This window comes from Aythya ferina (genome assembly GCF_964211825.1).
Source record: "Aythya ferina genome assembly, chromosome: 26".
NCBI classification, from domain to species: Eukaryota; Metazoa; Chordata; class Aves; order Anseriformes; family Anatidae; genus Aythya; species Aythya ferina.
The window spans coordinates 5,262,551-5,290,451 of NC_140324.1; the positions used below are offsets into that span (position 1 = coordinate 5,262,551).

Below are 27,901 nucleotides of genomic sequence, written 5' to 3' on the forward strand. Positions count from 1 at the left end.
CTGGTGCACACTTGCTGCTGGTGCACACTTGCTGCTGGTGCACACTTGCCCATTGCTGCTGTATTTTTGCCGGTGGCTGAGTGTTTTTGGTGCAGTTTGCCAGCGGGTGCACGCGGGATGCACTGAGCCTGGGTCCTGCTTGCTGCTGGGTGAATGCTTTTGGTGCACACCTGCTTGTGAGTGCACGACTTTGGTGCAAGCTTACTTGTGGGTGCACGACTTTGGTGCACAATCGTGGTGCAATTTGCTCGTGGGTGCCCAATTTCGGTGCACAATTTTGGTGCAAGCTTGCTCGTGGGTGCAGATTTTTTGGTGCACGATTTTTGGTGCACGATTTTGGTGCGAGCGTGCTCGTGGGCGCCCAATTTCGGTGCCCAATTTTTCGGTGCCCAATTTTTTGGTGCCCAATTTTCGGTGCCCCCCCCCGTGGATGAGCACCAAGCTGGTGGGCCCCACCCCCCTCTCCCTCCACCTCCATCGCCCCTTTAAGACCCCCGCGCGCGGCAGGAGCGGGGCGGGGCAGGGAGGCGGGGCAAGGGGGGCGGGGCTTTCCCCTCCCTTTGCCGCCTCCGCCTCCGCCGCTGCTGCCGCCGGTGGCGGCTTCCGGTGGCGCGCGGCGGAAGTGACGCGCGGCGCGGCGGCCGGGATGGCGGCGCCGAAGGTGAAGCAGGACATGGCGCCGCCCGGCGGCTACGGGCCCGTGGACTACAAACGGCACCTCCCGCGCCGCGGCCTCTCAGGTAGGAGCGGGCCCGGTGCCCCCCGGTACCCCCCCGGTTTCCCCCCCGGTATCCCCCCCGGTATCCCCCGGTGCCCGCTGACCGCCGCCCCGCAGGTTACAGCCTCTTCGCGCTCGGTATCGGCAGCCTCCTGCTGGGCTACTACACCATCGTCAAGTGGAACCGGGAGCGCAGGTGGCGTGCGGAGAACCCCGGTTGCCCCCCGGTGCCCCTCGGTGACCCCCGGTTCCCTCCCAGTGACCCCCGGTTCCCCTCCCGGTCCCCCCCGGTCCCCTCCCGTTGACCCCCGGTTCCCTCCCGGTGCCCCCCCAGTGACCCTCGGTGCCCCCCGGTGACCCCCAGTGATCCCCGGTCCCCTCCCGGTGCCTCACCGGTACCCCCCCCGGTTCCCTCCCCCCCAAGACCCCCGGTGCCCCCCGGTTGCCCCCCGGTGACCCCCAGTGACCCCGGGTCCCCTCCCGGTGACCCCAAGTGCCCCCTCGGTGCCCCCCAGTGCCCCCCCGGTCCCCTCCCGGTTCCCCTCCCGGTGGCCCCCCCGGTCCCCTCCCCCCCCAAGCCCCCCAGTTCCCCCAATTCCACCCCCTGACCCCCTCCCAGCCCCCCCCCCCGGTTCCCCCGAGCCCTCCCCGGTACCCCGAGCCCCCCCCCATCCCGTTTTCCCCCCCCCCGCAGGCGGCTGCAGATCGAGGACCTGGAGGCGCGCATCGCGCTGATGCCACTGCTGCAAGCCGAGGCCGACCGCAGGTAGGGCAGCACCGGGGGGGGGGGGGATGGAAAATCCCGGGGGGGGGGGACTCCGGTGTGACCCCCCCCTCCCGGTACGACCCCCCCCGGGCACGGCTGTTGCTCTCTTGCAGGATCCTGCGGCTGCTGCGGCAGAACCTGGACGAGGAGGCCAAAATCATGAAGGACGTTCCCGGCTGGAAGGTTGGGCACCGGGGGGGGGGCTTTTTAAATTTTTTTTAGGGGGGGCGGGCAACGTCCCGGTGTCCCCGGGGTCACCCTGCGATGGGCACAGCGATGGTGTAAATTTGGGGGGGGGTTGGGCACCGATTTTCCCCGAGGTGGCTGCTTGGGGGGTGTGGGTACGGGCTCTACCCCCCCCCGTGTGTGTCCCCTCATGCCCCTGGTGTCCCCCCCCCGGTGTTTTTTGTTTTTTTCCCCCCCCCCCAGGTCGGGGAATCCGTGTTCCACACCGACCGCTGGGTGCCGCCGACGCTGGACGAGCTGTACTACTTGCGCCCCCCCGCACAGATGGACGCCGAGAAGTTCGGGCTGCAGTACTACGTCTGAGCCCCCCCCAGCCACTTGGGGGGGGTCCTTGTGCCCCCCCGGGGGTCTCCTGTGCCCCCTGGGGGTGTGTCCCCCCCCCCTTGAGCACCCCCCATTAAACCCGTGTGGATACGTGGCCGTTTCTGTGTTGTCCTCAATTTTTTACCCCCCCCCAAAAAATTTGGAAATCCCCCCCACGTTTATAGGGTGCCCATTTCTCCCCCCCCCCTTCGTGCTGCCCCCGCAGCACCCAAAGGGGCTGGGGGGGGGGGGTGGTGTCAGGGTGCTGCCCCCCCCCCCCCCCATCTCTCATCCTGGGGGGGTCTGGGGGCAGGGCAGGGGCTGCAGCCCCCCCAAAACGTGCTGGGGAGGGGGGGACTCCCCAAATCCCCCACCTCGGGGACTTCTTGGTGTCACAGTGCAGAATGGGGGGGTCCTGAGGGTCCTGAACCCCCCCCCGATTGGGGACCTGAGGGTCCTGAGCTCGCCCCTTTGCGCTCACTGCTGCAGCGTCCACAGGAAGATTGGGGTTAAACCCCCTGGTTTCGGGGTTTTTGGAGGTTTTTTGTTTTTGCGGGGGTTTTGGGGGGTTTTGGAGGTTTTTGGGGGGTTTTGGGGTGCTTTGGAGGTTTGGGGGGGTTCTGGAGGGTTTTTGGAGGTTTTGGGGAGCTTTGGAGGTTTTTGGAGGTGTTTTGGGGTTGTTTGGAGGTTTTGGGGTGGTTTGGAGGTTTTTGGGGTTTTTTTCCCATCCCTGGGAGAGGGACGGGGGGGGGGGGCGTGTTAGGGGGGGATTTGGGGCGTCCCCATCACCGCCCCTCCCTACAGAGCTCGTGGGGAGTGGAGGGGGGGTCCCAAAGCACCGCCCGCGGGGGCAGCTCCCGGAGGATGGGGGGGCGGGGGGGGGGTCCGGGTGGGGCGGGGGCAACCGGAGCCGCCTCCCCCGGGCGGCACCGCGCAGCTCCGGGGGGGCCGCGCCGCTGCCACCGCTCCCGCAGGGCTCCGCCGGTGCCCCCCAGGTCCCGGTGCGCCCCCCCCCCCAGGTCCCGGTGCCCTCTGGTCCCGGTGCCCCCCCCCCCGTGGTCCCGGTATGAGCTCCGCGCCCGGCCCCTCCCGGGAGCCCCCCCGGTATCTCAGGTGAGTCCCAGCCGGTCCCGCGGACCCCCCCCCCAGCCCCGGGGACGTTTGTTTTTTTTTGGGGGGGGGGGGGTTGTTACCGGAGTCCTGCCCCCCCCCGGTGCCCATCTCCGTGCCGCCGGACCCCTCCCGGTGGTGCTGAGCCCCCATCCCCACCGGGACTCGCTGCAGGAGGGGGGGGGGGCTGCAGCCCCTGGGGTGCCCCCCCCACCGGGCTGGGAGCCCCCCCCGGAGCAACCGGGACCCCCCTGGACCCCCCCGAACCCTCCAGGGGATGCGAGCGGGACCCCGGGTGGGCTCCGGTGCTCTGCGCCCCCCCCCCCCACAGCCCCGGGATGCTGCAGGTGGCGGTGGGGGGGGGTCGGGACCCCCCCCCCGGATGCTCCGAGCCCCCCCCCGGGACCCCCCCCGGTCCCCTCTGGCGCTCCCGAACCTCTCCGGATGGGGACGCGGCACCTCGGGGCCCCCCCGCGTGTCCCCCCCGGGGGCACCCAAGGGTGCTGCCGGCTCGACCCCGACCCCCCCAACCTTCCGAGCCCCCCCACCCCCAAAAAAAACCCCTCGAGCCGCGGGGGCCGGTACCCAAACGCCTCGGTTGCCAAAGCAACCGCATCCCGGGTCGCCATGGCTGCGGCACGGAGCGGGGGGGGGGGTGAACGGGGACCCCCCCCCCAAAATGGGACAGGGGTTGGGGAACGGGGCAGGGGTGCGGATTTGGGGTACGGAGCCCCCCCCTCGGGGTGCCGGGGGGAGAGGACAGGGAGGTGACACCGGGGGGGCTGCCCTCCGCCATCCTGTGCCCCCCCCCCCCCAACGAGGTTTTGTCCTCCCCCAGTTTGTGGAGGTTGGGTTCAACTGGGCCGGACTGGGCTGTGCTGGGTGTCTTTGAGCCGGGGGGGGGGGATCAGAGCCGGGTTTGCCCCCCCCCCCCCGGGACATCCCTTTGGGGATCCTACAGGTCCCATGGGGACGGCACAGCGCGGCGCTGGGGGCTGTGCGCTTTTTTTGGGGGGGGGCGCAGCTCCCAAACTGGGCACCAGTCCAGGGCTGTGGCAGCCCGGTGATGTCCCCCCCCCCCGGGGACAAGGACATCGGGACCGGGCCCAGCTTTTCCCTGCCAGCAGCAATTAGGGGCGATTTTTGGCCCCCCCCCCCGCATCCCGAGCGCCAACACAGCTGCGGTGGGGCCGGCCCCCAGCGGCTGCTGCCAGCGCGGGGGGGGGACCTCGGGGCTGGATGTGTCCCCGTGCTGTGTCCCCCCACCCCTCCCAGTTTGCCCACAGCACCCCGCTGTGTGGGACTGGGGCCGGGCTGGGACTCACTAGAGGGCACCAAAGGATTGGGAACTGGGATGGGACTGGGATTGGGATGGGGATTGGGATTGGGATGGGATGGGAACTGGGATGTGGATGGGATGGGAACTGGGATGGGATGGGATTGGGATGGGGATGGGATGGGGATGGGATGGGAACTGGAATGGGGTCGGCCAGCACTTGGGGACCTGTGGGATCTGCCAGGGTATCCAGGGGGTGTATGGGGGGTCTGTGGGGTCAGCCAGCACATCAGGGGTCTATGGGGTCTGTCAGGACAGCCAGGCAATGGGGGCTGTGGGGTCTGTGGGGTCTGCTAGAATGGCCACGGCATGTCACGTCTATAGGGTCTATGGGGTCTTGCAGAGGGTCCAGGGGGTGGCGTGGTGCAGGACCTGCTGGGACATGGGGTCTGTGGGGTCAGCCTGGGTTGACTGAGCCCCCCCTGCAGCCAGGTACCCCCCAGGACCCCGTCCCCATCCCCTCCACCTCCCGGGGCCGGTAGCACCACACCAGCGTCCCCTCCTACAGCCTGGACCAAGTGAGGTGTGCACCCCAAAATCAGAGCCCCGGATCCCATTGTGTAATGATCCCATTACACCCCCTGCTCACACCTGACACCCACAGCACCCCGTAGTCCCACAGCACCCATGGGTGCTGCCATCAGCACCGTGCCGGGGTTCCCCGGGGGCTTTAAGTTTTCCTCCCGGCGCTTTGGGGAGCTTGATGCTGGCTTCTCCCCGGGGCTCCCATTTCCCCGTCCCTCCCCTAAAAATCGCGGCAGCCGCCTGGACGCGGCACGCGCTGTTCCCATCCGCGGCGCAGGTGAGCCAACAGATGTCAGCAATTATTGTCCGACCCCAGGCTCCCCCGGCCCTGCCAGCTCCCGGGCTCGGCAGCGGGTGAACAACCGCGGCATTGTTCGGCTTTATGTAACGGCGCGAGAGCCCGGAGAGCCCCGGGGACGCTGCCAGGGCCGTGCCTCGCACGAAAAAACGGCCGTGACCCCGCGCTGCACCGCTGCCAGCCCCCAAGCTGGGCACGTGGCAAGCCCAGGGATCTCTTTCCACGCTCACCTGGTCCCCGGTTTCTCCCCGAAAATGAGTGTCCCCTGCCCTGACCCGCTGGCGGGTGTCCCCCGGGGATGCCTGTGGTCCTGGGGATGGAGCGGGGTCCCCAAGGGGCTCGGTGAGCGCCCCGGGGACGTCCCCGTCCTCAGCGCCGGCCCGATTCCCCGCAGCAAGGCGGAGGCGGAGGCCATCGAGAAGGAGCTGCTGGAGGATTACCGCTTCGGGAGGCAGCAGCTGATCGAGATCTGGGGACACGCCTGTGCCATGGCCGTGACCAAGGTGAGGGAGGCAGCAGGGCTGGGGACACCCCACCAGGGACAGGGGGCTTCGCTGCCAGCCCCGTCCCGTCCCGTCCCGTCCCATCCCATCCCATCCCATCCCATCCCATCCCATCCCTTCCCATGGTGCTGACACCTCTGGGCACTGCCTGCTCTCGCTGCGTGCAGGCAGGAGGGTGCCAGGGGGTGTCCAGGGGGGCTCATCGTGACCTGGCACCGCTCTTGCTGGGAGCCTGGATGCTCGAGCTGGGTGCGAGGAGGAGGAGGAGGAGGAGGAAGCAGAAGCAGCGATGCTCCGGGCAGTGGAGGTGCAGCACCAGGGGCAGCTTCGTGCCTCAGCAGGGTGGCGAGCTCTGCTCCCTTGGCTCAGCTTTTCCATTCGAGGCGTCGGGGCCGCTCTCTGCCCTCCATTTTTTTAAGGGCACAGACTTTGCCCGAGGAGCAGAAATATTTGGGTGTTGGAGCCTCGGCGCAGCCTGTGGTCAGCGGGGCTGGCTCAGCCCCACACCTCTCCCCCGGGGCACCCACAGGGCGCAGCATCCCCAGCTCCACCGTGAGCATCCTCCTCCTCCTCCTCACGGGTACCACGAGGGGAGAGCATCCCCCGACCCCAGCTTGGGCATCCCCAGGGACCCCCAGCATCGTCCCCTTCCCCGGGCTGCCCCCAGCGCATCCCCAGGAGCCCCGAGGCAGCTGGAGATGTGTTCGGGGCCGCAGCCAAAGGCAGGGCCAGGGCTGGGCGAGCGGGGCTGTGTCCAGCGCAGCAGCGGCTGCGAACTGGCCGTGCTGCCTCTCGGGGCTCCGGTGTTTGGATTGAAGCGGGAGCCAGGCTCGGCGAGCAGGAAAAAATCCGTCAATGGATAAACAGAGCCTCCCTGGGCAGGCTGCTGGTATGTGGAGCGCCGCCGCCTCCCAGCAGGCTGGCGGGGAGCCCCGGCCCGCTGCGGGCACCGTCCTCATCCCACCATGGGCACCATCCCTGTCCCACGTGGGCACCATCCCCATCCCACCATGGGCACTGTCCCCGTCCTGCTGAGGGCAATGTCCCTCTCCCACCATGGGCACCGTCCCCATCCCGTTGTGGGAATCGTCTCCATCCCACCACAGCACCATCCCCATCCCATCACCTGCACCATCCCATTTGGTGAATCATCTCTCCAGCCACTGCACCATCCCCAATCCACCATGGTCCCCATCCCAGTCCCACCGTGGTCCCCGTCCCCATCCCACCACGGTCCTGGTCCCACCACGTGCCATTTTCCACCCAAGCCCTGCTCCCCCTTTCCCCTGTTCCCTGCCACCTCTCCGGCACCGGGTGCCACCCCAGGGCCTCCCCGGGGGCTGGGTGCCCCGGTGCCACCCCCGTCTCCTCTGTCCCAGGCCTTCCCGCTGCCATCCCTCCCGCGGAAGCAGCCCACGGTGCTGGTGGTGTGCGGCCCGGCGCAGAACGGTGCCATCGGGCTGGTGTGCGCGCGGCACCTGCGGATCTTTGTAGGTATCTTCCTCCCCTCCTCCTCCTCCTCCTCCCCGAGCACCCACCGGGCCCCAACACTGCCTCTCCGCCACGCAGGACTACGAGCCCACCATCTTCTACCCCAAACGCTCCCCGGACCCCCTGTACCGGGACTTCACCACGCAGTGCGAGAAGATGGACATCCCCTTCCTCTCCTACCTCCCCACCGAGGTGAGCCCAGGCAGGAGCTGCCCCCCCCTCACTGCCTGACGTGCCTCACCTTATTATCTCATCATTACCGTTGTTATTTCCCCCTCCTGGCTCTGCTGGGAGCCCGGGGATGCCATGAAATCCAGCGGGCGGCCGCCGCGCCCCGCCGCCGGCCCTGCCTCCCCGAGCCCCCGGCTCTGTTGTTGTTGGAAGCGCCAGCCTCCCTCGGAGGAATGTGACCTGAAATCGCTGTCCTGGCTGGCTGCGTGCTGCGTTTCCAGCCCGTTGCATCCCTCTCTCTTTAACTGGGGGGGGAGGATTTATTTTTTTTTTCACCACTTGCTGCGCGCATCCAGTGATGGAGGGGAAAGGGATGCCCCCGTTGGCACCGTTCCTACGCTCTGGGGGTGGGTGGGGAGGGCTTGGGGACCCCCCCAGCTGCCTGTTGTCTGTCCCCCCCCCCCAGGTGCAGCTGATCAACGATGCCTACAACGCCGTGGTGGACGCGGTGCTGGGCGCCGAGGCGGAGCTGGGCGAGGGGAGGGGGCCCTGCGCCGGCATCCTCGCCACCCTGAAGCACGTCCGCATCCCCATCGTCAGCCTGGACGTGCCCTCAGGTCCGGCCCCGCGCTCGAGACGGGGTTCCCCCCAGCCCGTGTTTGTCACCCTGCCCACCCCCGGTGTCACCCCCAGCGTGGGGACAGCCCCGGGGACCCCCCGCCGCCCCCGGCTTGGCAGCGTCCCCGCGGTTTTGCCAGCAGCGAGGTTCTGGCGGCGGCTCTCTGAGGATGCATTCAGGGCATCTCCAATAAATAACAAACTCCCCGAACTGAGACATGATGTAATTTGAAAACACCCGGGTGTCTGGTGGCCAGGCCTGGAATTGCCATCACCCCCCCCCTTCGTTCTCCCCCCTCCCTCCCCGCCTCTCTCCGCCGCAGCCGCTGCCGGAGGAGCAAACAGAAGCTCTCGACACGGCAGCTGGTGAATCCCCACCAAAAAAAACCCTGCGCCGTGCCAGGGCTGCTCGCAGGGACGGTGCAGAGGCAGGATGAGGCCAGAGCCATGCAGGGCAGCCGTGGGGCTGGGTTCTAGAGGGGGGGCTCCACATCCCCCAGCCCCACATCTCCACCACCTCGCGGCATCCTCCGCCAGCGCGCAGGCTCGCTGCCCCCTCGGCCACCCCCCGACCCCTTTCCCTGTGTCTCTCCACAGGGTGGGACGTGGAGGCCGGGAGCAGCAGCGGGATCAGCCCCGACGTCCTGGTGTCGCTGATGGCACCCAAGCAGTGCGCCCGCCGCTTCCTGGGCCGCCAGCACTTCGTGGCCGGCCGCTTCGTGCCCTACGACGTGCAGAAGAAGTTTGAGCTCAACCCGCCCGAGTACCCCGGCACGGAGTGCGTGGTGCCCCTGTGAGCCCCGGCAATAAAGGGCTGGCAGCTCCTCGCCGTGCTCAGTGTCTGCCTGGGGACGTGGGACGAGTGTCGGTGGGCTCCCAAGGGTGGCCGAGGGGTCCCTGGCGCAGCCGCCTTGTCCCCATGGTGTGGCACCGTGATGGGGAAGGAGCCGGTCCCCGTCCCCGTCACCCCATGGTGCCGGGCTGAGCGACCCCAGGGGTTAATTAATGGGGAGGGCATTGATGAGCCAGCACTGGGACTGTCCCCTTGTGTCCTAGCAGCTGGGGGAGAGGGTGTCCTCAGCCCCAAAGTGGCACCGGGGACCTGGATCCCCAACAGTGCAGCTCCCGGTGCCGGGAACCCCGTGCCCTACAGCAACCTGGGTTTTGGGGAACGCATCTCAGGGATGGGGCCAGCAGGGCTGCGGTGCCCAACCACGTCTAACCACGATTTGGGGCAGCGCTGGGCTCCCCGCTCAGCCCCTCCCTGGGTCCTTCACCCCTTCTATCAAGGGCCCGATGGGGCCACGGGTGCCGCGAGCTCTGCGCGGTCTCAGCTCGCTGGCGGGGCGCTCACACGTGGCCCAGGTCACGGCGCGGGCGCCCACCGGCCGTGCCCAGGCGCGGCGGTGCCAGGGGAGGGTTGGCACCCCGGCGCCGACCGCATGAGCTCAGAGGAAGGGCTTTCTCGGCTTTTTCCCTTCCCTCCCAGCCGCATTCCCCAGCGCATCCAATTTTAGCAGCTTTGCAAAAAACAAACCCTCGAGTTTACCGGGCTGGAGCGGCAAGTGGCAGCGCGCGGCCGGCTCGCGGGGAGGGCTCCTTCCCGCTTCCCTCTTGACACCGGGCCAGCCCCGGCGGAGCTGCCGGCCCCGAGTGCCAGGATCCGATTTCTGCTGTCTGCTGGCGCGAGGGGGAAAGCCCTCCTATATAGACCTGCGGGGCGGCCGCGCTCGCAGTCGCGGAGAGGAGCGGCTGCGGCGTGGGCAGCCATGGGGGAGCTGCCGCTGGCTCTCCTGGCTCTCGCTGCCCTTCGCTGCGCCGGGGCGCCAGGTAAGATTTCGGCGTTTTTAACGACGTCTCAGGGACCCCCTCCAGGGAAAATTTCTCATCCCCGTCACGCCGCGGCGTGGGGCTGGGGGCTGCCGGCAGCGCTGTGGGGAAGGACGGCGGCGCCGGGGATCAGCAGATGTTTGCTGGGGACAGATATTTGTGACAGCAGCTGGGGAATGTCCCTCCTGTGTCTGCTTGGAGGATGCTCGGGGCTCTTTTCTGCCCCGCTCGGGAGCTTCACCTTCCCCGGGGCTGTGACACCGGAGGGATGACTGGGACGTGCCCGGTGCAGTGTCCCCACCGGTGCTGCCTGATCCGGTGCTGGTGGCTGAACCCATGTGGGAAACCCCACCTGGAACTGCTGTCAGTCCCCCCCCCAGCTCCTCCGTGGGGCTCCCCAGCCCTGCGTGGGTTCTGCAAGGTGCCAAGCTCAGCTTTGGTGCGAGGAAGCCAGGAACATCCCCAGTCCTGGGGCAAAATCCATCCACCTTGCAGGGTGCTGCAGGGGTTCCCACTGCCTGGCTGCTCCTTTCCACCCAGCTCTGCCGTGTCCCCCCGGGGATGGGGACAGGGGTGGCATTGCTGTTGGCAGGGGGACGCTGCGTGTCTGTAGGGTGCCCACGTGTACCCACTGCGTGCTCATGGGGTGCTCCGTGCTGCACGGTGGTGTCTGGGGGGGTTCGGACACATCCTGCCCTAAATGATGGACACCCCTGGGACCCATCGGCTGGCCACAAACCTTCCTGGGCTGTTACAGGGACATCGGCTCATCCCGTTTGCTGCACAGCCCCAGACATCCAGCTCCTCTCCGGGGAGCATCCTTCTGTCTGTCCCAGCTCCATGTGCTCATTGCACGGCCAAAACACCCAGGATTGGGGCAGAGCTGCCCCCAGAAAGCCCCGGTGTCCTGGGGTGAACTCCCTGGGGGAGCTGGGGCGGGCAGCGAGCCCCCCCCGTGCCGGCTGCTTCCGTGCAGCACCTGCGATGCCCGGCTCAGCCTGCCCCGGGGGCTTTGCAGCCCAATTTCCTGCCTTGTCCCAGTTTGGTTGCTGGGGGCCGATCGTGCCGCAGCTCCTCACCCCCCCGCCGTGTCTCCCCTGGGGCAGCAGGGAGCTGGCAGGCAGCGTTTTTGGGCAGGCAGCCTCTGCTCCACCACCACCAAACCCTGCCCTGAACCCATGAAGATCCCCGTGCCCGGCCAGGGATGTCACTCGCAGCGTGACATCGGTGTTTAGGGCTTGGTGAGGGTCCTGGGGATGGGGGCGAGCCGGTGCCGGGGGCTCTCACCCTGTGCCTCCCCCAGAGTCCCTGGAGAACGACTCGGAGCCGGGCAAGAGCAGCGCACCGGGGAAGCCCTGGAAAGCAGCCCCCAACCTGGCGGACCTCGACCTGGACACGGCAGGTACGGCCACTGCGGGGCTGTCCCCAAGCCCCCACGGGATGCCACACCACTGGGGACCCACAGGACACTGTGCTGCTGGGGACAGAGCTGGAGCTGCTCTGGGACACCTCTCCCTTGCAATCCAAAGGGGCTACGTGGAACCATGTCCCCCCAGTGCCAGCCTGCTAGACGACACCTTCCCCTGGGGACAGCGGGGACACCAGGATCCCACAGTGTTGTCCCCTGGGGCTCTCGCAGCAGGGATGTGGTGGCCGCCCTGTGCACCCCACGCTTCCCATGCCACAGCACCCGGTGCTCTCAAGCCCGTGTGCTTTGGTCCACTCGTCCTCTGCCCTCACAGCCCCAGGAGCTGTCCCCAGGGTGCCCCTTCCCCAGCCCCGGTGGCACCCGGGGCCACACCGGTGCATTTAGGGGCAGAGGATGCACCCCAGCCACATACTCTGTCCCAGGTGGAGGGGCTGAGTGGACGTCCTGGTTCAACATCGACCACCCCGGGGGGGACGGGGACTATGAGAGCCTGGAGGCCATTCGCTTCTACTACCGCGGGCGCGTGTGCGAGCGGCCCGTGGCCATCCAGGCCCGCACCACCGAGTGGGAGCTGCCCGAGGACGTGGGTGAAGTCGTGCACTTCAGCCCCAAGAAGGGCTTTCGGTGCGTCAACAAGGAGCAGCCGCAGGGCAAGACCTGCTCCAACTACCACATCCGCTTCCTCTGCCCGCTGGGTGAGTGCTGCTCCCCAAATCCCGCTGCCACCTCTTGGGGGGGGGTCCATGCCCACTGTCCCCAGCTGGAGATGGCAAGGGACACCGCCCCGGGGGGCAATAACGATGGAGCTGGGCACGGGTTGGTCCCACGGTGGTGGGTTGCGACGAGCATCCCCCTTCACCGACCACCTCTGCCCTCCCAGAGCACATCTACTGGTCTCACTGGTCCTCCTGGAGCCCCTGCTCGCGGAGCGCCTGCGGCAGCAGCGGCACCCAGACCCGCCAGCGCCGCTGCGTCAACGCGCAGGTGGTGGCCGCGCTGAAGGAGCTCAAGTGCAAGGGCAAGGCGGTGGAGCGGCGGGCGTGCAGTGCCGGCCCCTGCCCAGGTAGGGACCCCCCCGCCCTCCCCGCGCTCCCTCTGGCTCCCACCTGCAGCCTCCCCACCCTGTTCCTAAAGAGACGGAGAGGAGACGGCGGCGGAGCCAAGCGCCGGCCCTTCCCCGGCCGCAGGAATGTCGGCGCTGGGCTGCGGTCTCCCGTCCTGGCTTTGCTGGCGAAGGTTTTTTTTGGGCTTCGCTCTGCTCGCCGGCCGGCTCCGGCTCAGCTCCGAGCCCCCGCGCGGGGGCACGGGCTGTCCCATGGGGCCGCAGCCGTGCAGCGGCTGCCCCCGCGCCGACGCGGCAGCTCCCCGGGCGATGTGCCCCCGCCTGCACCTCGTCAGCTTAATTGCAATAACAGAGGCTGAGCTTGTAAAAATAGCTTGGCAGGGGCGTGCAGGGCCGAGCCGGGGGCTGAATAGGGCACGGGCAGCTGGATGGAGACCTGTGGGGTGGGGACCCCATGGTGCCTGTGTCCCCTGTCCCGCCTGCTGCAGCTCTGCAGCATTATCCCCTGCGCCGTGCCCCCTTCCTGGGTGGGGGGAGTGCGGTGCCCGATGCCCACCCGGCATCTCCCTGCAGAGCCCACGTGGACGGAGTGGGGTGCGTGGGGGCCCTGCTCCCGCAGCTGCGGCAGCGCCGGGACGCGCGTCCGCCGCCGGAGCTGCAAGAACGCCAAGAAGCTGCTGTGCGCCGGGCGCCCCGCCGAGGTGCAGAAGTGCCCCCCCTCGCCCTGCCCAGGTACCTGTCCTTGGGGACACGGGGACGCTGCTGACCCCACTGGTGGCGGTGACCCCGGGGTCTCAGCGCCGTGCCGTCCCGCAGCCTGCCCCGAGCACACCCTGCAGGGCACCGTCATCTCCGCCACCGGCGCGGCGCTGCCCGGTGCCCGCATCTACCTGGAGGGCCGCCCGCCGGTGCTGGTGGCCCGCAGTGACACCCGTGGCAACTTCCACGTGGCCGGGGTGTGCGAGGGCACCGCCGCCAACGTCAGCGCCCACCGCAATGGCTTCATCCCGGGACTGGCACCCATCATCTCCAACAGCTCCGGCGTGTCGGTGGCACGCGTGATGCTGCAGAAGCTGGGTGAGCACCGCGGCACCGGGGGCTGCGCTGTGACCCCCTCGGGGTCATAATGGGGGGGGTTTAAGGAGCGGGGAAGGGGTCACCACGGCTGGCTGCACCCTCTGGTCCCTTCTCCCGCAGAGAAGCCCTACATGGTGCTGCACCCCAAGCCGAAGGTGCGGGTGGCCGGGCAGGAGGTGACCTTCTGCTGCAAAGCCTCGGGCACCCCGGTGCCCAAGAAGTACTACTGGTGAGTGGGTGAGGGCAGGGGGGGCAGGGGGTCACCCACCGCGTCCCCGCTCACCGTGTCCCCGTCCCCGCAGGTACCACAACGGGACGCTGCTGGACAGGAAGGTGCACAAGTACGGCAGCCGCCTGGCGCTGCCGGCACTGGTGCCGGAGCAGGCTGGCACCTACCACTGCAAGGCCAGCACCGAGGCGGGCGCCATCAGATCGGCACCGGCGCAGCTCACCGTGCTGGGTGGGTGGGCACGGGGTCTTTGTGGGGAGGGAAAAGCTTCTAGGGCATTGCAGCATCCCCGGGAGCATGGGATGGGCTTTGTTGGCGGCATCTCCGTAAGATGGGGTCCCTAAATTTCTCTGTCTTCCCCAGCCCAGGGCCAGCAGAGCTGCAACCCGAAGCCGGAGCCCAGCCTCATCGAGCTGCCCGCCGAGTGCCGGCAGGACGCCGAGAGCTCCCGGTACTACGACGTGGGGCACTGCCCACCGGCACCATGCGCCGGGAGCCCGGCTGATGGGAAGCGGTGCGGGGCGGGCGCGCGGCGCTGCTGCGGTGTGCGGCGCATGGAGGTGCGGGAGATCCAGTGCGGCGGCGCCGTCCTGCCCGTCAAGGTGGTGGCCGAGTGCGGCTGCGGGCCCTGCGCCCAGCCCCGCGTCCTGGTGCAGGGACGGGTGACGGCGGCCGACACCGGGGAGCCCCTGCGTTTCGGGCAGATCTTCCTGGGGAGGAAGAAGATCGGCTTCACCGGCTACCAGGGCTCCTTCACCATCGAGGTGCCGCCGGACACGCAGCGCCTGGTGGCCCGCTTCGTGGACCGGCAGCAGCGTTTCGTGGACGCCGTCAAGGTGCTGCCCTTCAACAGCCGGGGCGGGGCGGTTTACCAGGAGGTGAAGATGATGAGGAAGAAGGAGCCGGTGGAGCTGGACGCCGGCCGGACCAACGCCATCCCGCTGGGCGAGGTGGGCGGCCAGGAGCCCGTCGGGGAGCTCGTCATCCCCGCCGGCGCCTTCCTCCGCCCCTCCGGGGAGGTTTTCAGCGGCACCGTCAAAGCCAGCGTCACCTTCCTGGACCCCAGGGACATCGCCACGGCCGGGGCCGCCTCCAGCGACCTGAGCTTCGCCAACGCCGAGGGGGAGATCGTCCCCCTGCGGACCTACGGCATGTTCGCCGTGGATTTTCGGGAAGGGGATTCGGGCGAGGCGCTGCAGACGGGGCCGGTGGAGGTGCGGATGGACGCGGGGCAGATCCGGATGGCGGAGCACCTGAAGAAGATGAAGCTGTGGTCCTTGAACCCCGAGACCGGCTTGTGGGAGGAGGAGGGCGTCTTCCGCCCGGCCAAGGAGAGGCGGGGGAAGAGGGAGGAGAGAACCTTCCTCATCGGCAACATGGAGATCCGCGAGCGGCGCCTCTTCAACCTGGACGTGCCGGAGGACCGCCGCTGCTTCGTCAAGGTCAGGGCTTACAGCAACGAGAAGTTCAACCCCTACGAGCAGCTGGAGGGGGTGGTCATCAGCCTCATCAACCTGGAGCCCCAGCCCGGCTTCCCCGCCAACCCGCGGGCCTGGGGCCGCTTCGACAGCGTGGTCACCGGCCCCAACGGCGCCTGCCTGCCCGCCTTCTGCGACGCCCGGCGCCCCGACGCCTACTCGGCTTATCTCACCGCCACGCTGGGCGGCGAGGAGCTGGAGGCCGTGGCCTCCAGCCCCAAGCTCAACCCCAACGCCGTGGGGGTGTCCCAGCCCTACCTGAACAAGCTGGGCTACCGCCGGCTGGACCACGACGACCCCAGCTTCAAGAAGACGGCCTTCCAGATCAACGTGGCCAAGCCCGACCCCAACAACATTGACGAGACCAACGGCCCCGTCTACCCCTACCGCAGCCTCAAGGAGTGCGAGGAGGCGCCGGTGAGCGCCAACCACTTCCGATTCTACCGGGTGGAGGTGGACAAGTACGAGTACAACGTGGTGCCCTTCAAGGAGAGCGACCTGACCTCCTGGACCGGCGACTACCTGGCGTGGTGGCCCAACCCGCAGGAGTTCAGGGCGTGCTTCATCAAGGTGCGGATCGAGGGCCCGCAGGAGTACATGGTGAGGTCCCGTAACGTGGGGGGCAGCCACCCCCGCACCCGGGGGCAGCTCTACGGGCTCCGGGACACCCGCAGCGTGCGGGACGGGCTGCTGGAGAACAGCTCGGGAGCCTGCGTGGAGTTCAAGTGCAGCGGGATGCTCTACGACCAGAGCCTGGTGGACCGCACCTTGGTCTCCATCATCCCCCAAGGCAGCTGCCGCCGCACGGCCGTCAACGGCCTCCTGAGGGACTACCTGGCCCGGCACCCGCCGGTGGCCGACACCAACAACACGGCCTCCTTCACCATGCTGGCGCCGGTCGACCCGTTGGGGCACAACTACGGCATCTACACGGTGACGGACCAGAACCCGCGCCTGGCCAAGGAGATCGCCATCGGCCGCTGCTTCGACGGCACCTCGGACGGCTTCTCGCGGGAGATGAAGTCGGACGCGGGCACCGCCGTCACCTTCACCTGCCAGGAGAGGCCGGCGGGGCGCGAGAGCTTCTTCCAGCGCCTGCTGACTTCGCCGGCCGAGGCGCTGGAGGAGATCCGGCGCGAGATGGGGGCCGGCGAGCTGCGCCGCGGCGCACCCCCCGAGGTGCTGGACTTCGCCTCCGGCGTGCGAGCCCTGAGCCCCACGCCGACCCGCCGGACCCCCAGCAGCCGGCGGAGGATGGGCCGGACCTAGGCGCAGCAGTGAGCGCCGCGGTGTCCCTGTGCCCCCCCCTTTCACCCCCCAGCCCTCCACTTTGCCCCTCGCTTTTACCCGCGCTCATTTATACCGACCGATGGGGAGGGGTGGGATAGGGGGGGACGCGGAGGTGCCAAGGGACAAAGGGACACGTCTGGTGGGGGCCGTGTTGTGTCCCCCCCCATGACCAAAGGACACTTTTCCCAGGGGGGAGGTGCCCCCGTGTCTGAGCCTGGATCTCCCCCCCCTCTCCGGGTGCTGTCCCCTGCCCTCGCCCCCCAGCCCCGTGCGGGGCAGCTCGTGGTGCTCACCCCCCGGCCCCGGCCGCAGGATGCGGCCCCTCGGGGGTTATTTAAAAATAGAAAAAAAGAGAAAAAAATGCAGGGGAGGGGGACGTGGGACGCAAATAGGGGAGAGGGCTCGATGGGGAAGGGGCGCCGTGAGCCGGGGATTGGTGGCACCTGGGGGTCCTCCTGGGGGAATCCTTGGTCCTGGCTGGATGCAGCAGCCCTTTGGGGCAGGATAAGGAAATACGGGGTGTCTTTTTGGGGAAAAAAAAAAGCAAGGGTTTGGATAAAAAGCCCTTTTCTCCCTCCCGCATTGGGTGGTAGAGGCTTGGGTGCAGGCAGCGTGCTGGGGACCCCAGGCTCGGACCCCGCAGCTTCCACCCAAGCTGGGCCTGATCCTGCACCCACCCCCCCCCCCTTGCCCCAGATCCTTTGCCCTCAGGGTGTGCGTTTTGCCCCAAAATCCTTTTCCCCAGGCAAAACCCAAGCCCTTTCTTCCAACCTCCCCTTTTTTCCTCGCCGCCAGCCCCCGCGGGCAGAACTGGGGCAGCTCAGCACACGGTGGAGGTGGGAGGTGGGGGGGGGGAAAGGGGAGGGGGGGGGGGAGATGACGGCAGGACGCGGCCCCGGGCACGCCACCAATTTGTACATTATTTATTATGAAATATACGGTTTGTGTTTACACCCACGTGGCTGCTGGGGTTTCTCTGGGCTGCCCCGAACTTGGCGACAAACCTGGGGGGGGGGACCCAGGATCGTTCCCAACCCCCCCCCACTCCTCGACGTACCCAGGATGGGGTGGGGGATTTTTTTTATTTTATTTTTTTATTATTTTTTTGGGGGGGGTTGCTCCACGCAGGGCTGGCCCCGTACCCCCCTCCCACCACCCCGCACGGTAGCATCGTCCCGGCAGCTCCTGTTTGCCTTGGGCCCGGTTCAAGCAACTGGCGGCCGTGCAGCGGCACGGGGCGGGGGGGCCCCATCCAACCCCGCAGCCGGGGGACGTGGCAGCCTGGGGGGGGGGGGACGGGACCCAAAAACCTCCCCACGGCTCCCGGCACATGGGGATGAGCCCAGCCCCATTAAGTGAGGCGGGAGCTGGGGGTCTGTCCGTCCATCCAACAAGGTGTGGGGGGGGTCCTGGAGGATGTAGGAATTGGGGGGGGGCTCCTGCACGTGGACCCCGCGTTGGGCTGCGGTCCCGTAAACCCCCCCACCACCACCAGCCCCGGAGGATGCCGTAATGGAACAGGCTCCGTGTTTGGGTCCAAAACATCCCCTCCTGCTCTCGGGACAATGTTTCCCTTTTAAAACACGGTTTGGCCAAATCCAGGCATTTTTTCGCCCTTCTACTGGATGCTGCCGCTGGCGAGATCAAAGGGGACGGGGCAGCGGTGGGGAGGGGGGGGGGACGGACAAGGGGAGTTTGCCAAAACCACCCCTGGGTGCTGCGGCAGCCAAAACCTGTCCCTCTCCTCCTCCTGCCTGGAAGGAAAAATGCTGAGGATGGATGCAACGGGTGGGGGGGGTGCCCCCCCACCCCATGTGCCCCCAAAAAGCTGGCAGAGGGTCCCCGTCCCCATTCCTGGGGGGCTCAGGGCCCTGACCCCATCATGGGGGGACTTCGGGGGGTGATCCCCCGAGGGCATCGCTGGTGGCAGTGCCCTGGGGGGGGGATGCTGGGGAGGGGGGGGCAGGATTTTTTCCACCGTCTGCTCAGCTTGGTCAGAGGCAGCAGATGGAAGCAGCTCCCGATGTTATTTTGGGCACGGGGGGAGAAAATGGGGGGAAAAATGGCAAAAATGAAGGTGCAGGCAAAAAAAAAAGGATGGCTCCCCCCAGCTCCCATTGTCCACCAGCAGCTTTGAAGCCCCCCCAAAAGCCTCAGGGAGATGTGCCCCATCCTGCCCCCCCAAAAAAGGAGCAGGGCTGGAGGGGGGCTCCCAAATTCTCCCATCCCTCCTTCCCCCACGCCCCATACGCAGCCCCGCTCCCACCCCGGGGTGCTGGGGACCAGGAGATGGGTGCAGGGGGGTGGCCAGGGTGGGACGGGTGCGGGAGGTCCGTGCTGGGTGTCCCAGCCCAACCCCACATTCCCGAGGGTTGGAAAACTGCCTGGGGTCAGGGGCTGGGCTGGGGGCTGCAGCCAAATCCTCCTGCTGCCCCCCCCCCCTCTCCATGGGGCCGGAGGGTGTGGGACCCTCCGACGCCCCCCAGCCCCAGGGATCTGGCAGCTTCCCGGCCAGATCCACACCCCACCTGAATTGTGCAGCCCTGAGCTCACCCCAAAAAGCATCATCGGGGACCAAAATAACCCCCCTGCTTCCCCCCAGGAGGTGCTGGGTGCTGCCGGGTCCTGGTGCTGGGGAGGGGGTCCCTGGAGACCCCACGCTGCACCCACAGATGGAGCAGGAGGGGTTCCCACAACGAAGCGGCTTCGGGGTCAAAACCCCAAAGGTCAAACCCCTCAAAGGGCAAAACCCTAAAGGTCAACACCCCAAAAGTCAGACCCCAAAGGGCAAAACCCCAAAGGGCAAAACCCCAAAGCTCAACCCCCCAGAGGTGCAGGTGCCCCTCGGCGCGGTCCCCGAGCGTGGGACGCCGGCACAGAGAGCGCCCCAGCCCCTTGCAGGATGCGTCCCCGCGGTGCTCAGCGCGTCTCAGCTGCTTCTCGTTACCTCCCAACCCCGTCCAAGCTGGGGCTGGAGTTCCCAAATTGGGGAAGGGAAAAAAATGGGGAGGGGGAGCAAGCCAGGAGAACGCTGGCTGACCGCTCGTGGGGCGCACGGGCACGTCCTTCGGTGCCACCGGTCCCCGCAACAGGGACGGGGATGCTGTTTGCCCCCCCCTTGGATGGGTGCAGCCCCCCCAAATCTCCATGGGGGTGCCTCTGCGAGCGCCGCTGCTCCCCGCGAGCACGTCCCGGCGCTGGCCGAGAACAAAGGCTGCTCTGAGCACCAGCCACGAGCTGGAAAGCTACTTGGGAAGCAGCTCTCGTTCGCTTTCCTTTTTTTTTTTTTTTTTTTTAATTCCTTTTAAATAATGGAAAATATAATGACAGTGCCTAAATTAAAATAATAAAAGAAACCAGCCGAAAAGCCAACCCAAAATAGGAGAGAAACCCACGTTTCAGGCTGAAAGGGAACACGCACAGGCAAGGGATGAAAGGGAAAAGCAGACGTGCGCACGCTGTGCTCGGCCCCGCTCCGAAGCCGCCCCTCACTCCTCCCCGAGTGCTGGCAGCCCCCCCCCGGGGGCCCCCCTGATATTTTTGCAGCTGCGTCCCCCCGTGCACCCCATCCCCACCGGCTCCTCTTTTTGCACCACGCTCAGCACCCTCGGTGGGACGGATGCCCAGGGACAGGGGGGGCTCAGAGGCTTCTCCTGCCCCCGGTGTGTCCCCCGGGGGGGGCAGCGGGGGACACGGGAGGTGCCAGCTCCCCGTCCCTGCTGCCATGGCGGGGTTGGGTCCAGCTGCCGAATTCCTGGCCGTCTGGCCAAGAGGCACTCGCTGCGCTCCTGCCGCTCCCTCCGGACAAGTGGAGGAGGAAAACAAACGGTGCTCGAATTTGGATAGGGGGGGGGTCCCCGCTCCCCGTCCCCAGGTGGGGACACGGAGGGTTCTTGACATCCTACCCCCACGGAAGGGGTCATTCAGAGCCAGTATTTGGGGGAAAATAGTGGGAATTGGTGAGCCAGGTGGAGAGGGGACCCCGGCACCGGTGCGAGGTGAGACCCCAATTTCTGCCTCGGTCCCGAGGTGAACCCGGCACGGCCCCGGGAGGCAGCGCCTCACGCCACGCATTCCTCTCCCAGTTGCTTTTTAGATATATTTGAGGAGTTACATCTCAATATCTCGCTGTTCAAAGCGAGCTGGTTCTGGAAAAAACATCCATTCCCCCTTTTCAAGCTATTTTTGAAACCTTTGGCCTTTGTTCATCCTCAGGATCCAGACCATAAATAATAATAACAACATACTTAAACCCTTTATGATGACAGCTCGCCGAATCTGCCAGAGCGTTTTAATTCTCCAGATGTCGAAAATCTGACTCAAAACTGGAAGTTTGGTAAATATTTCGTGTGTTTTTCATTTCACGGCCACTGGGTTTTTTATCACATGAACCAGAGGAAGAAAAACACAAAGTGGAGCGGCTATTTCTGGAGCTGGTTGGAGACAAGGTGAGCTGGGGGGCCGGTGTCTCCCATATCCTGCATCCCCCTTTCTCCTATCCTGCGTCCCAGGTCCAATATCCCATACACTTCACCTCGCATCCCATATCCTATGTCCCACACCCCATATCCTATATCGCACATCCCATATCCTGCACCCCTTATCCCATATCCCTTATCCCACATCCCATATCCTGCACCCCTTATCCCATATCCCTTATCCCACATCCCATAGCCACCACCCCATATCTCACATCCCATATCCTGCACCTCTTATCCCATATCCAAAGATCCCATACCCTATATCCACCACTCCACATCCACATCCCATAACCAGCGTCCTGCACCCCTTTTCCCATATCCAAAGATCCCATATCCCCATATTGCACCCCTCCCATCCCAGACCCTGCTTCCTACATCCCATATCCATCTGTTGTGTATCCCATCCCCAAGCACTGCATCCCATACCCCACAACCACCTCCCGGAACCAATATCCTATACCCACCTCCCTCATCCCGTGCCCCGTACCCGCTGCCAGGCCCACAAGGCCACGGGGAGGGGGTCCCATTCCCTCCCCTTCACCCCCACCCACCCCAATTCTTTGGGGGTGCTTCGAGGGAGCGAAACATTGGCCGCTATTGACTTTGGTCAGGGGACGTTCCCCTTCTCTCCACTGCACGCCGAAAAACGTCAGCAGGAAAAAAAATAAAAAAAATAAAAAGAAGAAGAAGAAAAAAATAAAAATAATAATAATAAAAAAAAAAAAGCAGGCTTTTAGCACAAGTCCTGGAAAAAGCGAGTTTCGGGTTTCGCCACCGCAGAAGCAAACAGGGCGCGTGGCCGCCCTGCCCGACGGCGAGCCAGCGCATGCGGTGGCTGGATCGCGATGCTCTCCTCCTCCCGGGACGGGGGAGCCTCCTCCTGGCTTCGCCAGCCCCCTCCCCGGCCTCCCCCCCCCCCCGCAGCCCTCCTGACCGGCAGCCCAGATTTTTTTGGATGGGGACGTCCCGTGAAAGGCTGGCGTGGAGCTGCCCTCCGCCCCGCGTGCCGGCGGGGACGTCACGGGTCGGATCCTGGCTCCGATGCGCGCCCCTGTGCTGGGTTATTTGGGGTGGGGAGGGCAGAGGGGGGGCGTTGTGGGGGTACCACACGGGCTGCAGCCCCCTGCACTGGGACACCCAGAGCTGGGGACCCTCCCCATGCTCCAGGTACCCCAAAACCTGCCTGTCCCCACACTCCAGCAGCTCACATGCCCGGTTATTTTGTGCCCCGGGGTACCCCATATTCTGGGTACCCCATACCCTGAGTACCCCATATTCTGGGTACCCCATATTCTGGGTACCCCATACCCTGGGTACCCCATATCAGGGGTACCCCATAACAGAGGTACCCTATATCCCCATTTCCCTATACCGCAGGCACCCTGTACCCCGAGTGCCTCGTACCCCAAGTGCCTCACACCCCAGTTTCCCCACACCCCAGGTGCCCCACAACCCCGTTACCCCACACCCCTAGTTCTCCTATTTCCACTTGTCCATACCCCATGCACCCCACAGTCAGTGTACCCCACACTTCAGTCCCTCCATACACCAGGTACCCCATATTCCAAGTGCACCGCACCCCATTTTCTCCATACCCCCCCCCACTCTGGGCACCCTGTACCCCAATTACTCCATCCCCATTCACCCCATACCCCGAGTTTCCCACACCCCAGTTTCTCCAGACCCCAGGGACCCCCAACCCAAGCACCCCACATCATTTCACCATACCCCATCCCCCCCCTTTTCCCTGGGGGATTCCCTGCCCCGTGACCCTGGTCCCATGGGGCTCCCCGCACCCCCACAGCCCCCCAGCTCTGCCCCCAACCCTAAGACATAAGACTGGGGCACAGGGGAGGGGTCCCCCCAAAACCACCCCAGACACGGGGTGCCGGGACGACCCCGCTGGACCCCCTGCCGCCGTCCCACCCCCTCCCGAAAGCAACATCCCTCCCATGTGCCCCTCTGCGTGTGCTGCGCTTGCAAAACCCGCAGGATTTCCTGAAAAGTCCCGCTATTGGGGAAACGAAACCAGGGCTCGGAGATCCCTCCCAGCGCACGCGTGCGCTCGGGTGGCCGCTGCATTCGCAGCGCGGCGCGGGCAGGATGGAGAACTGCTGCCTGCGCTGCCGCCTCCTCTACAGGCAATGCTGGGGGATGTGCGTGGGCCTGGCCATCGGGGTGGTCTTGGTGGTCGTGGCCACGGCCCTCGTCTCCTCCCGGGAGTCGCTGGGGGGCTCGGAGAGGCTGGAGGAGCTGGGGACGGCACAGGAGGTGCTGCAGGAGAAGGTGGCCGCGCTGTGGCAGGCGCTGGCTGCCACCGACAGGTCTCTCGCCGAGGTGCTGGCTGTCACCAACAGGTCCCTCGCCCGGGCGCTGGATGTCACCAACAGGTCCCTCGCCGAGAGGCAGGGGCAGTGGGAGAGCTGCAGAAATGAGCTGGTAGGTGCTGGGGAAATGGGGAGGGGGAGGTCCCTTACTGGGACCCCCCCTCCCCAAGGGGAAAGGGGTGCAGGGTTTGCTTCGCGCTGCTCCCAGCCCGGGGAGGGGGAAAAGAGCTGGTGCCTGAGGCCGTGTCCCCTGTCCCTTTCTGTCCCCGCGCTCAGGACACGGTGAAGAGCAGCGTCTCGGAGCTGACACAGCGTTTAGCCCAGCTGCAGAGCCACAGGGATGAGCAGAAGGCCAACGTGGGGCGGCTGCAAGGTGAGCACCGGGGACACCCCGGTCCCTGCCCCCCGGGACACCCCTGTCCCCCTGCTCCCTGACCCTCACCCGCTGTCACCCCCCCCCCCCCCTTTAGAGGACAACAGGGAGATCAAGGAGAAGCTGGAACAGCAGCGGCAGCAGCTGGAGGAGGCGCAGATGGACAGGTGAGACCCCCGCTCCCCCCTGCTCCCCCCACGGTGGCCCCGGCCCCGTGCGCTGTCCCCTGACTCTCGCTGTCCCCCCCCAGGAGCAATCTCCAGTCGCAGATCAGGGACGCTTTGGCAAGGATCCGGTCCGCACAGAGCTGGCATTCGAGTGGCACCGGCGCGATGCTCCCCGGCGTGGCCATGCCCCTCGTCCTCCTGGCTCTGCTCTTCCTGGGGACGCTGCTGCTTTGAGCACGGAGCCGCGAGAACACGGACCTGGCTTGTACCCCGGCCCCGCGGGGCAAGGGGGGACGGTTCCCATCCTGCTGGTTTGGAGCTGGTGGTGGCAGTTCCCACCATGGGGACGTCGCGTGGGGACACCCTGGGGAGGCGTTCTGCAAAATGCTGGCCCCTGTGCGATGGGGAGGGGGCAAAGGCAAAGGGACGGAGACCTGGCACTGCCCTGGGGCTGCTTTTAAGCAAGGGGTTCACAGATACTGCGCGGTTAGGTGGGTTTGAGCTATTTTCCAATAAAAACTCATGAAAACCTGAAGTGTTTTGTTGCTCCAGCATCAGGCCAGCCCCTCTCCCGGCACGGTGTGGGTTTGGCCCGGCCGAATTTACCCACGGCCGGGGCCGAGCACCCTCCCACGCGCTGCGCAAACCAAGCCCGTGATGGGCTGTGACCTGCGAGAAACCACAGCCCAAAGCGGCGCTGGGCAGAAAAAAAACCCCCACGGGCAGCACCCGGAGCAACCCGGGCACACCCCGGGCGGCCACGAGCGTCCCCGTTCCCCCTCCCCGGCATGGACCCCGCGGTGCCCAAAGCCACGCTGAAGGTGCTGGGGCTGTGCGCGGGGCTGCTGGTGCTGGTGGCGGCGGTGACGGTCTCGGTGGCCGTGCTGCTGTGGCGTTCGGAGGCTCTGGGGATGCTGCGGGGCTGCCGGGAGCGGGCTGCCAACGAGAGCCGGGTGCTGGAGCTGCGCCTGGCCGAGCTGGAGCAGGATCGTGCCCGGCTGCAGCGCGCCGCGGCCGAGAGCGCGCGGGCAGAGGATGCTCGGCGCCGGGAGCTCGCCCGAGCACGCCAGGAGGGCAAGAAGCTCAATTCCAGCTTGGCGTCCTGCCGGGAGCGGGCGGTAGGTGCTGCGGGGATGGGGACAGGGGGGGTCCCTGGCCCCTCAGACCCTGCTGTGGGGTTGGATGCATGTGGGGAGAGCAACGCTGCCCAGGAAGGTTGGGGAGGAGGCTCCTGGCGCGGCGCAATGGTCAAGACCGTGTCGATGCTCCATCTCCGGGGGGATTTGGGGCAGGCTCGTGGAAAATCCCAGTGGCAGTTGGGGTGTGGAAAGCCCCCCTCCGGTTCCTCGTGCCTGGCTGGGGGGGCAGCTATTCTTAGCAGCTCCCAAACCGAGGCACTCCACACGTATAATTAACCCATCCCAAAGCAGCCACGGAGACCGGAGGCCGGTGCGGAGCTGCCTCTTCTCTCCTCTCTTCTCCTCTCTCCTCCGAGGTATTTTTAGCTGTGGACCCAGCTGGGAAAGGGCTTGGCCCCAGCGTTGCGGCCGCGGCCGGAGGAAGAGTGGGGCCCACCTCTCCTCTGCCATCCGGCCAAACAATGGCCTGGAGGGGCTGGAAAATGCTCCGGCGTCCCCGGGGCTGGCGCCGGCCGCGGGGACACGGCTGGAGCGAGCTCACGGAAAGCAGGAGCCCCCGGCCCCCACGAGGCACCCGTAGAGGCTGAGCAGGTCGGGGCTCCCTCTGTGCCCCCTGTGCATCCTCACCAAGGCTGCGCTCAGGCTGTCCAGGCTTTGCTCCAGGGGATGAGTTTTTCCCCCCAAATCCACATCCCCACCTCCTGGAGAAACCTCCCCGGCGTGACGAGGGGGACACAAAGTCACCGGGAGCACGAGGGGTTGCTTCTGGGGACACCGGGGAGGGCGGGCAGCAGCTGAGGAGCTGGGACGATGCTGCCCACCCCATTCCCACGTCGCCGTGTCCCCTGTCCCCAGGCCAGGCTGGAGGCCAACGCCACGGCGCTGCGGGACGAGGCGCTGGCGCTGCGGCGCGAGCGGGCTGAGCTGGCCCGCAGGAACGCGGCTCTGCAAGGTGCGTCCGTCTGTCCGTCTGTCCGTCCCCTGGGACCCCAGCCCCGGGGTGCTGACCTGGCCACCCACCCCCTGGGGACGATGCCCAGCCGGGTGGCTCAGGTTTTGGGGTGCCCCTTCGCCCCGCAGAGGAGCTGGCGCAGGGCACGGAGGAGGCGAAGGGGCTGCGGCGGCAGCTGGAGGAGGCGGAGGAGCAGCGGCGAACGCTGCGGGCACGCGGGGAGAAGTGTGAGGCTCGGCAGAAAGAGCTCGAAAAAAGCCTGTGAGGGTCCCATCCCTTTGCCATGCCCCCTTGGGTGCCCCCCCCAGGGCTGTGGTGCCCCCTGACACGGCTCTGCTCTGCCCGCAGGAGGGACTACGCGGCCGAGGCGGAGGCGCAGCGACGGCGGAGAGTGGGGTCCCGCACGGCCAGGCGCAGGTGCCCCCCTTCCCGGTACATTTTGTGGGGGCTGCCCTGCTGCTTTTTGGGGTCAGGGGGCTGGGCACCTTGGGGAGGGGGCTTCTCCAGCACAACCCCTCGCGGGCACAGCTCTGCAGGTGCCATCGCGCCCCTTTTGTCACCGGTGTCCCCGCTCACTCGAGGCTGTCCCCTCTCTTGCAGGAAAGGCTGAAGCCCCGCAGCATCCTTCCTGCCCCCCACCCCACCCCCTTTTTTACCAGCACACCGACCACGCTTGGCTACGGCACCGCCACCGCGCCGGCACGGCCGCGGCCCCCCCCTGCACCCACCCGGGCTGAGCTGAAGCGGGGTGCTGGGGGTGCCGGGGCCGTGCCCATCATTCCCAGTCCCACAGCGCCCCTTAGCACTGGGACCCAGCAGCAGCTCAGCCCCGCTGTGCCGGGCAGCATCAGAGCGGAGCCGTCGCAGCGAGACCACCGGCGCTGCCCTCACCCACGTCCCCCCGCACCGTGGGCACCCAGGGGCAGGGCTGGGGCTTTTTGGGGTGCTGGAAGCTTTTGCTGGCCACCACCTGCTTGTCGCAGCTGATTTATTGGAACAGGATCACGTCCCAAGGTTATCCAAAAGGGTTTATTAATCATTAACTGCGTTTATCCGCGGATTAAACAGACGTGGTGGTCAAGCACCTGCTGTGGTTAAACTGCGGTCAACCCCCCCCCCCTCCCGGCTACTACTCACCTAAAAATGAAGCCAGTTCACGGATAGAAAATAATGCTTAAGCTTGACGCGTGCAAAATATTGCTCAAGTTTGGTCCAGAAACATCCCATACGTGCAGAGACGTCGCTTACCTCGCCGCAAGCACCGGTGCAGGATCAAGGGATTTGGCACAGGGGGGGGGTCCGCACACCCCAGTGCCTGCAGACACCCCTAGCGCGAAGTCCTTGACCTGCAGCCAAAAGCATGGCACGATTTTGGGGTGTGCACAGCTCAGCCAACTCCAATTAGCCCTGCTAATCAGCAGCACCCCAAGAGCGGGCAGCAGGAGGCAGAGGGAGGGCACCTGGCACCACCGGGCACCCCCAGGGTGGGGGCTGATAGGGGCTGTGGGGCCGAGCTGGGGAGGGGGGTGGGAGGGGGTGTGGGGACAGGGACCAGCAGCTGCTGCTGTTTCGCAGCCACTTCCCAGCTCCTTTGATCTCCTCGAAGGACGGTTTCCAGGAAAGGTGCCGATTTTCCTGCCGCTGCCACAGCGATATCCTGTGCAGAGGGCAGGGCGGCTGCGAGAGGCCGAGCGCAGGCATCCGGCCCCCTCCACACACACACACCAAACCCTTGAAAATCGCCCCCAGCGACCCCCACGGTGGGCAGCCAGGCGAGGCTGAGACAAAGGGGGGGGGCTGCAATAGGGTCCCAAACACAACGGTCCCATACCCAACGATTTGGGATGGGCAGGTCCCGTTCCCCATGGCCCGACCTCGATGCAGTGCCAGCCCTTGGCACAGGAAGGATTAATTACAGACGGGCGGCTAATTGGAAAATGGGACAAAGAGGCAGGGTGGGCACGTGGCAGGGGGACTGAGC

At 66.6% G+C, this 27,901-nt stretch overlaps 5 protein-coding genes across 6 annotated transcripts; all 5 read left to right on the forward strand.

Moving 5' to 3' along the window:
• Positions 1–584: 584 nt before the first annotated feature.
• Positions 585–2,154, forward strand: NDUFA13 (NADH:ubiquinone oxidoreductase subunit A13). The gene is made up of 5 exons (XM_084498995.1): positions 585–740; positions 836–914; positions 1,413–1,484; positions 1,598–1,667; positions 1,914–2,154. The coding sequence occupies exons 1-5, from the start codon at positions 647–649 to the stop codon at positions 2,031–2,033; spliced, it is 435 nt and encodes a 144-aa protein (XP_084355121.1). The 5' UTR covers positions 585–646; the 3' UTR covers positions 2,034–2,154.
• Positions 2,155–3,050: 896 nt separating this feature from the next.
• Positions 3,051–8,911, forward strand: YJEFN3 (YjeF N-terminal domain containing 3). 2 transcript variants are annotated; one of them, XM_084498989.1, is made up of 6 exons: positions 3,051–3,146; positions 5,697–5,805; positions 7,185–7,295; positions 7,375–7,488; positions 7,934–8,084; positions 8,683–8,911. In XM_084498989.1, the coding sequence occupies exons 1-6, from the start codon at positions 3,100–3,102 to the stop codon at positions 8,880–8,882; spliced, it is 732 nt and encodes a 243-aa protein (XP_084355115.1). In that variant the 5' UTR covers positions 3,051–3,099; the 3' UTR covers positions 8,883–8,911. The 2 variants fall into 2 exon arrangements, with proteins under 2 accessions (XP_084355115.1, XP_084355116.1); XM_084498990.1 differs by lacking the exon at positions 3,051–3,146 and adding an exon at positions 5,552–5,587 and having other exon boundaries at positions 5,701–5,805.
• A 783-nt stretch (positions 8,912–9,694) lies between these two features.
• On the forward strand, positions 9,695–17,316 carry CILP2 (cartilage intermediate layer protein 2). The gene is made up of 9 exons (XM_084498955.1): positions 9,695–9,915; positions 11,219–11,317; positions 11,767–12,039; positions 12,225–12,407; positions 12,981–13,139; positions 13,224–13,484; positions 13,605–13,713; positions 13,787–13,944; positions 14,077–17,316. The coding sequence occupies exons 1-9, from the start codon at positions 9,855–9,857 to the stop codon at positions 16,458–16,460; spliced, it is 3,687 nt and encodes a 1,228-aa protein (XP_084355081.1). The 5' UTR covers positions 9,695–9,854; the 3' UTR covers positions 16,461–17,316.
• A 5,681-nt stretch (positions 17,317–22,997) lies between these two features.
• LOC311424108 (uncharacterized protein) lies at positions 22,998–24,364 on the forward strand. Its single transcript, XM_084498992.1, has 4 exons — positions 22,998–23,401; positions 23,566–23,662; positions 23,760–23,829; positions 23,913–24,364. The coding sequence occupies exons 1-4, from the start codon at positions 23,066–23,068 to the stop codon at positions 24,061–24,063; spliced, it is 654 nt and encodes a 217-aa protein (XP_084355118.1). The 5' UTR covers positions 22,998–23,065; the 3' UTR covers positions 24,064–24,364.
• Positions 24,365–24,515: 151 nt separating this feature from the next.
• LOC311424109 (uncharacterized protein) lies at positions 24,516–26,990 on the forward strand. The gene is made up of 5 exons (XM_084498993.1): positions 24,516–24,947; positions 25,824–25,920; positions 26,049–26,181; positions 26,269–26,337; positions 26,521–26,990. The coding sequence occupies exons 1-5, from the start codon at positions 24,618–24,620 to the stop codon at positions 26,528–26,530; spliced, it is 639 nt and encodes a 212-aa protein (XP_084355119.1). The 5' UTR covers positions 24,516–24,617; the 3' UTR covers positions 26,531–26,990.
• Positions 26,991–27,901: the final 911 nt, after the last annotated feature.

What these genes read in the sequence shown, in the direction of transcription:
- LOC311424109 (XM_084498993.1), top strand. Translation starts at nt 24,618, where the DNA reads ATGGACCCCGCGGTGCCCAAAGCCACGCTGAAGGTGCTGGGGCTGTGC. An exon ending in CGTCCTGCCGGGAGCGGGCG is followed by an intron (nt 24,948 to 25,823) that starts GTAGGTGCTGCG and finishes CCCTGTCCCCAG; the next exon opens with GCCAGGCTGGAGGCCAACGC. An exon ending in AAAGAGCTCGAAAAAAGCCT is followed by an intron (nt 26,182 to 26,268) that starts GTGAGGGTCCCA and finishes CTCTGCCCGCAG; the next exon opens with GAGGGACTACGCGGCCGAGG.
- NDUFA13 (XM_084498995.1), top strand. Translation starts at nt 647, where the DNA reads ATGGCGGCGCCGAAGGTGAAGCAGGACATGGCGCCGCCCGGCGGCTAC. An exon ending in CCCGCGCCGCGGCCTCTCAG is followed by an intron (nt 741 to 835) that starts GTAGGAGCGGGC and finishes GCCGCCCCGCAG; the next exon opens with GTTACAGCCTCTTCGCGCTC. An exon ending in AAGTGGAACCGGGAGCGCAG is followed by an intron (nt 915 to 1,412) that starts GTGGCGTGCGGA and finishes CCCCCCCCGCAG; the next exon opens with GCGGCTGCAGATCGAGGACC.
- CILP2 (XM_084498955.1), top strand. Translation starts at nt 9,855, where the DNA reads ATGGGGGAGCTGCCGCTGGCTCTCCTGGCTCTCGCTGCCCTTCGCTGC. An exon ending in CGTGATGCTGCAGAAGCTGG is followed by an intron (nt 13,485 to 13,604) that starts GTGAGCACCGCG and finishes CTTCTCCCGCAG; the next exon opens with AGAAGCCCTACATGGTGCTG. An exon ending in GTGCCCAAGAAGTACTACTG is followed by an intron (nt 13,714 to 13,786) that starts GTGAGTGGGTGA and finishes CCGTCCCCGCAG; the next exon opens with GTACCACAACGGGACGCTGC.
- YJEFN3 (XM_084498989.1), top strand. Translation starts at nt 3,100, where the DNA reads ATGAGCTCCGCGCCCGGCCCCTCCCGGGAGCCCCCCCGGTATCTCAG. An exon ending in GAGCCCCCCCGGTATCTCAG is followed by an intron (nt 3,147 to 5,696) that starts GTGAGTCCCAGC and finishes GATTCCCCGCAG; the next exon opens with CAAGGCGGAGGCGGAGGCCA. An exon ending in CAGCCTGGACGTGCCCTCAG is followed by an intron (nt 8,085 to 8,682) that starts GTCCGGCCCCGC and finishes GTCTCTCCACAG; the next exon opens with GGTGGGACGTGGAGGCCGGG.
- LOC311424108 (XM_084498992.1), top strand. Translation starts at nt 23,066, where the DNA reads ATGGAGAACTGCTGCCTGCGCTGCCGCCTCCTCTACAGGCAATGCTGG. An exon ending in AGAGCTGCAGAAATGAGCTG is followed by an intron (nt 23,402 to 23,565) that starts GTAGGTGCTGGG and finishes CCCCGCGCTCAG; the next exon opens with GACACGGTGAAGAGCAGCGT. An exon ending in CAACGTGGGGCGGCTGCAAG is followed by an intron (nt 23,663 to 23,759) that starts GTGAGCACCGGG and finishes CCCCCCCTTTAG; the next exon opens with AGGACAACAGGGAGATCAAG.